This window comes from Gobius niger, assembly GCF_951799975.1.
Source record: "Gobius niger genome assembly, chromosome: 24".
NCBI lineage: Eukaryota > Metazoa > Chordata > Actinopteri > Gobiiformes > Gobiidae > Gobius > Gobius niger.
Genome location: NC_136875.1, coordinates 10,135,207 through 10,147,811, shown reverse-complemented (window position 1 = coordinate 10,147,811; position 12,605 = coordinate 10,135,207). Strand labels below are relative to the sequence as shown.

General features: G+C 38.8%; 3 protein-coding genes across 3 annotated transcripts in view; all 3 read left to right on the top strand.

Annotated features, from left to right (window-relative positions):
• The window catches only part of LOC306982279 (engulfment and cell motility protein 2), an 85,295-nt gene that overhangs the window by 17,256 nt on the left and 55,434 nt on the right, over nucleotides 1–12,605 (top strand). The gene's annotated exons all lie outside the window — the stretch shown is intronic.
• On the top strand, nucleotides 464–2,522 carry LOC306982568 (uncharacterized protein). Its single transcript, XM_079582541.1, has 4 exons — nucleotides 464–489; nucleotides 705–772; nucleotides 2,034–2,098; nucleotides 2,216–2,522. Exons 2-4 carry the CDS (start codon nucleotides 721–723, stop codon nucleotides 2,420–2,422), a joined length of 324 nt encoding a protein of 107 aa, XP_079438667.1. The 5' UTR covers nucleotides 464–489; nucleotides 705–720; the 3' UTR covers nucleotides 2,423–2,522.
• On the top strand, nucleotides 5,543–7,228 carry LOC306982550 (ammonium transporter Rh type B-like). Its single transcript, XM_079582514.1, has one exon. The coding sequence runs from the start codon at nucleotides 5,669–5,671 to the stop codon at nucleotides 7,202–7,204; it is 1,536 nt and encodes a 511-aa protein (XP_079438640.1). The 5' UTR covers nucleotides 5,543–5,668; the 3' UTR covers nucleotides 7,205–7,228.

Sequence of the window (12,605 nt, the reverse complement as noted above, 5' to 3'; positions counted from 1 at the left end):
CATATTTTACATTAGTTAAAACGTAGGTACCGAGTTTGACAGAGGTTTGCTTTGCACCCGAGAACATTTCATTTTGCAAGTAGCATCAAAACCACAGCGACGTTGCACCAATGTCATCATCTATGTCATTGCAACATCAAGACGTTCTAATATCACAAAATGTGGTTTTATGGGACTGATAATCCATTTGATATGCCATTTTGCTACAGTAACTTTAATTAATACATAAAAAAATAATGTTAATGCAAATGTTTTTGTCCTGTTTGTACGTAGTCTGGGAGATGTGCAATCATCATATTATCATGTTTGGTGTCCTGGTCTTAACACTTGGAGTCTCGATCGCGCTCAACATTTACTGCTGTGCCTCAAGACACTACTCAGGTAACACTTTCACAAAGCTATTCAATGTTCTAATATATAAAAAGATAATATTTGTAACTCATTATTGCTGCCGACAGGAAAAAAGAAGAGTAAAGACCGTACAAGAAGGTATGGTAGAGTCACCCCCAGCTCAAAACCCGCACATCTTTACCATAGACCCTTTAAAAAAAATCATGGAGGTCAAAGTGGAAACTAATAACCAATGACTAAAGCTTTTTTTTTAACTTTCGGAACCAGAGCGGGTTTTGAGGCGGACTCCATTTAACGCAGAAAAAACACGGGATAATCTTAATCTTACTTCTTTTTTTAAATGATCAATGCAGTCAAACTCTGAGGCAGATGGAGGAGAATCCAATCTACGGTAACATTGTGCTGCAGACCACACAGGCAGGTGAGTGAGTTTAAAGTTTGAAAGTGGCTGTTTTACTGTAATGGGTCGTACCGTGTTGAAATTGTTTGCACTATACAGATATTATTGCAATATTTTACCAATCTTTTCTCATATTGCGCAGCCCCAATCACGAGAACGCCATAACCAGGGCTGTGTTCACGATAAAGAGCGTGCATTAGTTTGTGAGGCCGTGGGAACCCAGGGTGCTGAGGGCGCCGCAGCACCCCCCCTGGTGGACAGTTTGTGAACTGCAGGCAATATCAACCCCTTAACTCCCACCTGAACCGAGCACATTTTCTCCAGCTTTACCCCCAGTCCAAAAGCTTCTGGAAAAACGGTGTGAAAATAGCAACAAAACTGAGGCGAAAACAATGGTGAAAATGTGGAAAAAAGTGAGAAAACATTGACGAAAAAGCGACAAAAAATGTACAAAAAATGACAAAAATGGACAAAAATTGGACAAAAAAGTGAGAAAAATTAGACAAAAAATTGAGAAAAAATGGACGAAAAAGTGACAAAAAATGTACAAAATATGACAAAAATGGACAAAAATTTGACAAGAAATTGAGAAAAAAATGACGAAAAAGTGATAAGAATTTGACGAAAAATTGAGAAAAAAATGACAAAAAAGTGACAAAAAAGTGACAAAAAATGACAAAAATGGACAAAAAATTTAGAAAAAATGGACGAAAAAATGGACGAAAAAGTGATAAGAATTTGACAAAAAATTGAGAAAAAAAATGACGAAAAAGTGACAAAAAATGTACAAAAAATGACAAAAATGGACAAAAATTTGACAAAAAATGGACGAAAAAATGGACGAAAAAGTGATAAGAATTTGACAAAAAAATGTGAATAATTTGACGAAAAAGTGACAAAAAAAGTCACGAAAATTTGACAAAAAATGAGATGACTGCCCAACAAAAAAAGTGAGGAAAAAAAAATCTGACGTGAGGAAAAAGATCAATTTAGTTTTGTAGGTCTTTCAAATGAGGCGTTACACTGGCCTACAGGATTTGGGTAAAGCTGAACTGGAGAAAATGCTCTCGGTTCAGGCGGGAGTTAAGAGGTTAATAAATAGGATTTATGCACAGAAAAAGTATTTTGGGGGTAAATTTTGTCACTCAGCGCCCCCTAACTAAAATATCTTCCCACGGCTCTGGTATTTGGTGTAGTATATCAGAAATAGGGTGGACTGGGTATACAGTGTTGCACCTATTAGGAAAAGTTGTACTAAATGTGAAAGCTCTTTTCTCTCCAGACGCAGAGTCCTCATTCACTTCATCTGTGAGAAGAGACCAGCGCAGAATCAATGCTGTTTCACAGGTTCGTATACGCCTCTGCGCGGTCATATCCGTTTTGCAATCGACATATCAACAACAATCAACAACAACGAACTGCGACTACAATGCCTTTTCTTTTTCTTTTTTTCTTTAACACTAGGATTGCTATGCCAACCTGAGCTTGCAGAGGGCGCTCTTGGGCAGTGGACCCAGCGCTCCTCTCTGTCCTTCGGATCCAGACTCCGAGAAGGACCTGGGAGAGGCCGAAGTCAGGTCCGACGTGTCCGACCTGTACGCCTCGGTCCAAACCAGGGCCAAGATACTGCAAAGCCCGGACAGCGAGGAGGAATACGCCAATCACCTGTGAAAAGGAAATGTCGGAAGCATATTTTTTATCAACAAATGTATCGCCTGTTGTATTATAGCCTATATGTTGTACATTTTGTAGTAGCCACACTTTTGGATTGTAAGCTTATTTTGAATAAAATGTGTACTATTGTCTTTCTTGGGTGAGTCAGAAATGCAGTCATTATTGCATTTATATCAAGAGCCTCTAGGTGTCACTGCAGTTGATTATTTGTAATACTGGTCAGTATTGAATAAAATAAATAGGTAAATAATAATAGATAAATAGAATTAAGATAGCCTATGAAACCTAGCAACCAGGCTGTACCAGGCTCAGTGTCCAGTTCACATAATGCAGACAAAAATTAAAGGCATTGTACCCATTTTTTTATTTGTGTTTTTTATTGTAATAAAATATGTCTTCTCCTTCAGTACATAAAATTAGACATTTGTGGAGCAAAAAAAAGTATCTATGCCTCTAATTATAAAGCGTCTTAAATTATTTATTATCGAATTCATTAATTAACTACATCATTAATATATCATAGGCAAGTCTACGCAACCTGCTGTGAACGGATCCCTGTGAAGAATTGGGATGTTAAGCACCGGTATGTGTTTGGAAAGTTAGTGACGCCGGCTCCTTTAGTTTATATGAGGGGTTTGCTCTTATATAAAGCTGGAAGACTAGACAGAAGAGCAGCAGTTGTTTGTTGTCATACGCAAGGTGACACTTTTGAGCCTCATGCCATGTTGTAACTTGGTTAATTCATCAAAAACGTTCCTGGAGTGGAATTTCAATTCATTCACACAATTTTCCGGATCACTTTGGTCGTTACTTCCAGGTTCCTTCCTTTACCGTTGAAGCGCTCCGTTCTGCACCAGTGTTAATTTTGACAACATATTTTATTTTAGTTTTAGTCTTAATCTTTTGACTAAAATGTAATTCAATTTTAGTCTAGTTTTAGTCGACTAAAATTGCATATCAATTTAGTCGACTAAATTTATAATATTCATTATGATCATATTTAATCAAGGTCCTCTGCTTCATGGAGCTGCTCCACATGAATAAAGCACAGACCTGTTCATTTGGCAGAGAATCTATATGATCTGAGGCTTTTTCAGATTGTCAATAGAAGTTCGGATGATTTTAGTCTCTCCTTTTCATTTTTATTTAGTCTTATTTTAGTCGACTAAAATATCTGGACATTTTAGTCAAAGTTTTAGTCTCATGAGAAACTTTTCATTTAGTTTTAGTCCAATTTTAAATTTTCGTCAAAAATCTCACTTTGACTAAAATTGAGCCTAAATATTTTAGTCGACGAAATTAACACTGTTCTGTACTTCATTGTAAAATCCCACAAGTCATTCCCACTGCTGCCTGTGGGGGGAGTTTCTACCAAACTGCTCACCAACCTCTGTGTTTTAGAGCCACTGTCTAATAATCCATGGGAATGCAGTCCACTTTAATGGAACAGGCCACTGTTTATCCATGCTGAGCTTTGTTCTTACCTGAGCTTAGACGAGTTGATGCGTAACTGTCAGGGCTTTACGGCTGCACCCAGTCACACAAAAAGACCAAAGTTGTTGTTCGCATTTAGCCTCTCCTCTATGGGTCCAACGGGGGTTAAGGTAGAAGCAACCCTTTCACGTTTTCCCCATTTAAATAGCTGTAATGTCAAAGTGCTCCCAAGATGTTACTACGCCTAACAATATAATACCCCTTTTAATCCGCTAAGAAAATCGACATGTTTAATTTCGAGTAACTATTGACCTTATTCCGCTCCCTTTTGCCACTTTTTGCTTTGTCTCGAGGGAAAATACGAGGGAACGAGGGAAAATATTCTCCACTCAAATCTGATGTTTAACAGATTGATTTGTCAACACTGCTCTGTTTCTCTGCACAGCCAAAAAACTGCTTTGTTTTTGTGTAGCAAATGATTTTATGTGGACTTCTCCAGCCCCACGTTAACTGATAGGAGAAAAGGGGCGGGCACAGTTCATGGCGGCGCCCACGCGATCATCCGGAATAAGGTGAATACTTGGATCATGTAGCTGCTCACGTAAGGGAAAACGTGGAGCTTGGTCGCTTCTAACTTCACCCCCGTTTGGGTCCATAGAGGAGAGGAGGAGAGGCTAAATGCTAACAACATCTTTGGTCTTTTTGCGTGACTGATTGCGTAAAGACCAGACAGGTACGCATCAACTCGTCTAAGCTCAGGTAAGAACATATCTCAATATGAAAAAACGGTGGCCTGTTCCTTTAACCCCTTAACTCCCACCTGAACTGAGCACATTTTCTCCAGTTTGGCTTTACCCCAGTCCAAAAGCTTCTGAAAAAAAAGCTGTGAAAAAAGCAACAAAACTGACACGAAAACAATGATGGAAATGTGAGAAAAAAGTGAGAAAACATTCACAAAAAAGTGACGAAAAATGTGACCAAAAAATGACAAAAATGTGACAAAAAAATGACAAAAAATTGATAAAAAATGGACGAAAAAATGACAAAAATGTGACAAAAAAATGACAAAAAATTGATAAAAAATGGACAAAAAAACTAACAAAAAATTGACGCAAAAATGACAAAAATGTGACAAAAAATTAGTTGAATACCCAACAAAAAAATGATGGAAAACAAATCTGATGACGTGAGGAAAAAGATCCTCTCGGTTCAGGTGGGAGTTAAGAGGTTAAAGGGGCTAGATGCAAGTTAGCCATTTTATACTCACTACTGCCACCTCAGGTCATACGTGTAACTGCACCTTTTATATTAAGCTTGTGCATGACGGCAAGTAACACCTTTTTGAGTGACAGTGCAGGATTTTAGAGGCAGTTGTGGTGAACAGGTCTGGGGAGAACATTATTGGAACATGTAGGGGGAGGAAAATACTTAATTTGAACATTTTTAAACTATAGTCCCTTTAAGTGCTTTCAACAGCTAATGCTTCAGTACTTGAGTGATAATGTCACAGAGAAACCTTTTCTTTTATTGGAGTACAGTAATATTTTATCAGTAGTTTCTATACTTTTACTCAAGTAATGAAATAAAGTACTTTGATCGCCACTATTCAGACACAAACATAGCTGCATACTTGTCAGTAAGCATGTTACCTTTAACCACACGTCTCTTGTATAACAATCTAATCTATTAATCATCACTTATTTTTATGGTGTGTATTGTACAGCGGCTGTGACTGGTGGCTTCAAGTATGGCTCATTTCCCTTTTGGGCTAAAGGGCATTCTAATAATCAACAACATGCCACTAAAGACATGATTCCTCACCTCAGGTATACCTTATCTCACTGTATAAAAGCACTGGACGTCAAGGTGAAGCAGTCCATTGTCCCTTTGCCTGCCAACATGAGGGCCTCTACGAGCTTGAAAGTGCGTCTCCCTGTGCTCATTTTTGCACTCCAGATCGTCATGCTTGTTCTCTATTCTTTATTCGTCACTTACGACGACAACGCCAACGCCAAGATGCAAAACAACGAAACGAACCCGATGGAGAACTCAATGTATCGGGACTACCCCTACTTCGCCGACGTCCAAGTCATGATTTTTGTCGGGTTCGGATGCCTGCTCGCGTTTTTCCGATTCTACGGATTCAGCGGCATCGTCTTCACCTTCCTCACCGCCGCCTTTTCGATCCAGTGGGCGATTTTAGTCCAAGGTTATTTCCAGTTTTTCGACAACGGGAAGATCCACCTCGGCGTCATCAATTTGCTGAATGCGGAGTTCGCGTGCGCCGTCGTCCTCATCTCCTACTGCGCGGTCCTCGGCAAAACGAGCCCCGTGCAACTTTTGGTGATGTCTCTGCTCGAAATTCCGTTCTTTTCAGTCACCGAATGGGCCGTGTTGAAGTACATTCGAATCAATGACGCCGGTGGTAGCATTCTTATCCACTTATTCGCTTGCTACTTTGGTCTCGGCGTGACTTTTGTCCTGTACCGTCCGAGTTTGAACAACGGACACGCCAAAGAGATGACCAGCTACAATTCTGACATCCTCTGTGTTCTGGGGACTCTGTTCCTTTGGGTTTTTTGGCCTTCTTTCAACTCTGCTTTGACCTTTAAGGGCGACGACCAACACCGGGCAATCCTGCACACTTTCATCGGACTCTGCTCCTCTACCATGACCGCTTTTGCCCTGACTGCGATGTTCAACAAGCGCGGCAAGCTAACAATGGCCGACATCCAAAACGTGACGCTGGCTGGCGGCGTGACCGTTGGCGCGTCAGTCGATATGATGATTTCCCCAGCCGCGGCGTACGCTCTCGGTATAATGGGCTGCACCGCTTGCTTTTTCGGCTACAAATACTTGACCCCCTTCATGGCGAGACGGCTGAGAATCCAAGACCAATGCGGCATTCACAATCTTCACGGACTCACCGGGCTCATTTCGTCAACGGCCGGGATTTGCGCCATTTTGCTAGCGACGGAAGAGACCTACGGACCTAGCATGTACCAAATCTTCTCACATCGCGCGCCGCCAGCGGGAGACCCAAAGTTTGCCGAACTTCAGCTGCTAATCCCGGGACTAAAGCCAGGGTTGGGTCGCACCGCTAAGGAACAAGCGCTGTTCCAGCTAGCTGCCATAGCCGCGACAATCGTAGCATCTGCCGTCGGGGGGTTGCTGACAGGTTTGGTGATGAACTTGAAGTGCATGGCGGCGCCGTCGGATGAAGACTGCTTCGACGACGAGTTGTTTTTGGACGTGCCTTCAGATTTTGACACTGGAGTTTTTAAGGTGGACACGATTCTGGACGAGAAAAGCATAATTCCCATGAACATTACAAAAGATCAGTGATTACAGTAAAAGAAATGACTGACATGTTTTGTAAAGTTGCAATGCCTTCTTTTTTGTAGCAGTTTGCCATGTTTATTGTGACCTACTTTTTGTAGAATTAAAATAAAGCTTGCTTTTATTACAAACATTATATTGTGTTACTTTAATCATTTATCATATGCTTTATGTATTATCCAATAGGGCTGAAACAACTAATCGATTAATCGACAACTAATCGATTACTAAAATAGTAGATTAATCGTTTTCTAGTAAACACAAACTAAAATTGAGCAAAAAAGACATGATAATTATGTATTTTGGATGAAAACCTACTTTGTTTTTTAAAGTTAGGGTCTGCAGTGTTTTGTACATCGTAAATTTCATAAATATCTGTCTTTGTCTCGTCCAATCAAAGCAGAATTAGCACAAAGAGCCTCCTATAAACGTTTACTTTAAGTTTACTCCATCCACGTGTCCTCAAGCGGCGCCACTTTAGCTCTATGTGATAAAATAAAATAAAAAAATACAATTTCCATGCACCTTTCACAGCCAAGCGATTAATCGATTAATCGTAAAAACAATCGGTCGATTAATCGATTACCAAAATAATCGTTAGTTGCAGCCCTATTATCCAATGTCAGCAATTTTGCACTGCTTCCTAATTACTCTTTTTATTATGAAGGTCATGTTTTGAAGAATTTGTTCTTAATCGATTAAACATACACGCACATTAATTGATACTGTATAAGAAATAAAGTTAAAGACATAACTGAAAACCTACTGAGTATCAGGACAACTTAACAGGAAATTGACAAGCAATTGTTTCCTAAAATATACAATTACGGGTCCTTCTCAAAAAATTAGCATATTGTGATAAAGTTCAATCTTTTCCATAATGTAATGATAAAAATTAAACTTTCATATATTTTAGATTCATTGCACACCAACTGAAATATTTCTGGTCTTTTATTGTTTTAAAACTGATGATCTTGGCATACAGCTCATGAAAACCCCAAATTTCTATCTCAAAAAATTAGCATATTTCATCCGACCAATAAAAGAAAAGTGTTTTTAATACAAAAAAAGTCAACCTTCAAATAATTATGTTCAGTTATGCACTCAATACTTGGTCGGGAATCCTTTTGCAGAAATAACTGCTTCAATGCAGCGTGGCATGGATGTAATCAGCCTGTGGTACTGCTGAGGTGTTATGGAGGCCCAGGATGCTTCGATAGCGGCCTTAAGCTCATCCAGAGTGTTGGGTCTCTCAACTTTCTCTTCACAATATCCCACAGATTCTCTATGGGGTTAGGCTTGAGGGTGTCAAAGAATGAGCAGTCAGGTCGGCAGTCTTACCCATGATTGCGGTTTTGAGTAATGAACCAGGCTGGGAGTTTTTAAAAGCCTTAGGAATCTTTTGCAGGTGTTTCGAATTAATGAGTTGATTCAGATGATTAGGTTAATAGCTCGTTTTGAGAACTTTTTCATGATATGCTATTTTATTTTAGACAGGAATTTGGGGTTTTCATGAGCTGTATGCCAAAATCATCAGTTTTAAAACAATAAAAGACCTGAAATATTTCAGTTGGTGTGCAATGAATCTAAAATACATGAAAGTTTTTCAATTTTTATCATTACATTATGGAAAAGAATGAAATTTATCACAATATGCTAATTTTTTGAGAAGGACCTGTATAGGTTATGGCAATTTCAATTATGGTCCACAATTTTTCCAGAAAAACAAAACAAAAAACTAATCTTGTTTATTGATAACTTAATGCAATTATTATGTAAAGCCAGAGTTCATAGATGCATTCTTTAAGTCGCCTTTCAGTGACCCAGCGACTGTATGGATGGTTAGCCTGGCGCCTTCGCTTTCCATTTTGGTGGCTCCTATGATGCTTCAGGCTCAATTATATTTCAAGTTTTTAGGGTTCTAGTAGGTTTTCATAATGGAATGTATATGTAACCATGGATACGGTTCAATCAGCAGTGAAAACCCAAAAAACAATTGATCCTGGAGCGTCCAACAGGCCACCGGGATGGCAAGCAAAGGTCACTGAAAGGTCAAATACATACAATCAGCTTTTTTATATATGTATATATAAAAAGTTGGATAGTACACCTTTAAGTTGTAAGGTGCATTGAGTTCCCTTGTCTGCGAAATGTGTGGTATAAATGAACATGCCTTGCCTAATGTGTAATTAATGTTTAATTTGATGAAGCAGACAGTTGATCAATTAACGAAACTTGAGTTAGTATTAATACATATCGGTACAGTTCAGTTTATGGAAATAATGGCGACGAAAGATGTTTGGTCCGGATCCAGGAAATATTTAGGAGGATCCGGCAAACATTTGATCTGACATAATGGTGTTTAATGCGTGTTCCGTGAAATGTTTTGGCCTGTTCCCAGAATCCATCACATCAGACCAAAAGTGCTCCCGGAACTACTAATTTACAAACGAAGCACTGCTCTTTGGCATCACGGAGGCATAAGGCAAGCCCTCGACATTCACAGCATTTGTGATTTTCAGGCTCCTGTGGTGTTCAACGAATGGTACATGCAGATATTTCTGTATATACACAATATAGTGGAAAAATAGATATTTATCAAATTCCAAATATAATAAACTTATTATTGTCGAGCGGTACGGAATAATGTGTTAACTGTGTTCATATTTATGGCACTACCAATTAGACGAGACATGACGAGGACTCGCAGGAAGACTTTTCCTCTTCATTTGATCCATCGTTTAATGATACAACGTAAACCTGATATTTATGTATTTAATGTATGTTTGACTGTTTGACTTTTTTTTTATATTACCTAAGGACCCCAGGCACTTTGCAGGAGCTAATGGGGATCCTAATAAATAATAAGAGCCACGATCCTGTCCGGGAGAACTGGAGGATTATTATGCATATGATACAGTAAATCACTCCTAACCTTTCTTCTGTTTATCTGAGGTTAACGGGTCACGGCCGTCGTGGGGTCATTGAGCCACGCATCTTGAATGAACTGTAAAGGCTTATTGATACCCTCACAACAACAAGCTCGGTTCAACAGGGGTGCAAATGGTGCTCCGATGCACCCACAGTCAGTTCATTCTGGAGTCAGCGGCGCTGCACAAATAAAACAATTTACTTATCATTGTTTATTGCTGTTATTCAAAGTACTCACCACCTTTTTCAAAAGACCATATAACTCAACACACTGCATTTTTATGGACACAGAGTATTCAAAGTCCTAAATAAATCATTCCGTATCATTTATTGCAGTGAGAACTGACATTACCCCAAGAGACACCACAAGCTTGATGTATATTTGCACATCCTTTCACAAGTAACTTTTTACAGCCTAACAATAAAAAGTACCAAGGAACCCAAGACCTCCCAGCTGTGAAGATCGAGCACTAACCGCTGCGCCACTACTCATTGCCCCAGAATGTAAAGCATGCTGTTTTGTATTTTATTTAACTTCCAAGTATTTGGTACTGGGTTTATACAGGAGGATTATAAAAACATATTAATGGTGATATCAGAGCATTATCAGCTGCTTTGATAGGTCACTTGTTATCTGTTATTGTGGTTGACCAGACAAAGTACAAGGACCTTAACAGCCTTTAGCTTCACAACAATGCAAAGTGCCAAATTACCTGCAATAATCTTGTAATACTGTATGATTTATACCAGTGCAAACACACGTCCTGATCCTGATATATATTGGCTTATGCACCTATTTGATTCTACAAGTACAGCAGAGGAATGTTAAACATAAACATTATTCATATTCCAAGCTCAGAGTTGTTGCATTACAGTAATGTTTGAGTGAATCCTTATCACTGAAGACATAACCCTCTCGTTTGCATCTTCTTTTTGTCTTCTTCTGTCACAAATAACCCCATGCACTCTTTCATTATAATGCAAATCTCACCTTTGGTCTACCTCTAAGCGCCGGATTTCTCCAACACTAAACAATATGTACAATGGGATTCCCTCTGGGGCATGGACTCCACTGAAAAACAGATTCTTAATCTCAGTGGGACTTGGAAGGAGAATGGAGAATAACGGTCCCTGGCATGAACCCCTTCAAACGCATTACTTTATCCTTCCTCTGTTATAAATTTGTTAAAAGAACTCCACCACTTATCAATTAAAGGTAGAGGTAGCACCGTACTTGAAAATACTACTATACTAACACTAAAGCTGTAATATGTTTTTAGTTGATTAGCTATGCATGAATCTCTTGATTAAGATTGTGTGTGTACAATTGTTTTGACTGTAAGTTATAACCACATGGCTGATAAGCTGCTATCATTCAAGTAGATAACGCTGGTGAATGAATGAATGAATAGGATTTTTTCTTTTCTTTTTTTCCCCTTTCCTTCCTATCCTTTTTCTTTCTTTCTTTTTTAAATATACAGTTAATTTCCTTTACTTTCTGGACCTCTGAATGTGCTGCAGACCTCCTGCTGTTGTCATCCTTCTATAGAGTTCGGGAATGTGACGTCATATCGCTAAGCATTATGGGATTAGCAGCCATTGTAAACTAATGGAGATTTTAAAAGTTAAAATACTGGAGTTATTGTTCATATTAAAACACTTGGAGACCACAGTGAGTTAGATGTATTTACCTGCAGTATCTCAGCAGCTAACGGAGCTGTTCCACTGGTTTTTCACCACTTTTTATACTGTTTTTAGCTAATGTTAGTCTATGGAAATGTATGCTAACAGCTGCAAAGATGGCGGATCTCCATGGTAACTATGGATATTCAGGAACTCTATACATAAATTCACCTGTCCTCTAGTCCAGGGGTCACAAACCATTTTAAAGACAAGGGCTACATCAAGAGCACTTAAATTGGGTTAGTGCTAGATCGTGCGCTCCGGAGGGACAGTCTGCTGTGAAAACGTGAGATATCATGACACGAATTAAGGTTAGGGCCAGGGGAATGGTTAACCTCTTAACTCCCGCCTGAACCGAGAGGATCTTTTTCCTCACGTCATCAGATTTTTTTCCCAACATTTTTTTGTTGGGTATTCAACTCATTTTTGTAACTTTTTTGTAATTTTTTATCACTTTTTTCGTCCATTTTTTCGTCCATTTTTAATCAATTTTTAGTCACTTTTTTTGTCACATTTTTGTAATTTTTTTGTCACAAATTGTCCGTTTTTTGTGAGATTTTTGCCACTTTTCATACATTTTTCGTCACTTTTTTTGTCAATGTTTTCTCACTTTTTTGTCACATTTCCATCATTGTTTTGTTGCTATTTTCACAGCTTTTTTCCAGAAGCTTTTGGATTGGGGTAAAGCCAAACTGGAGAAAATGTGCTCGGTTCAGGTGGGAGTTAAGGGGTCAATTTTACGGATTAGGGTTCGGATTAGGATTATTTGTATTTTTAGACAAACCAACTCATA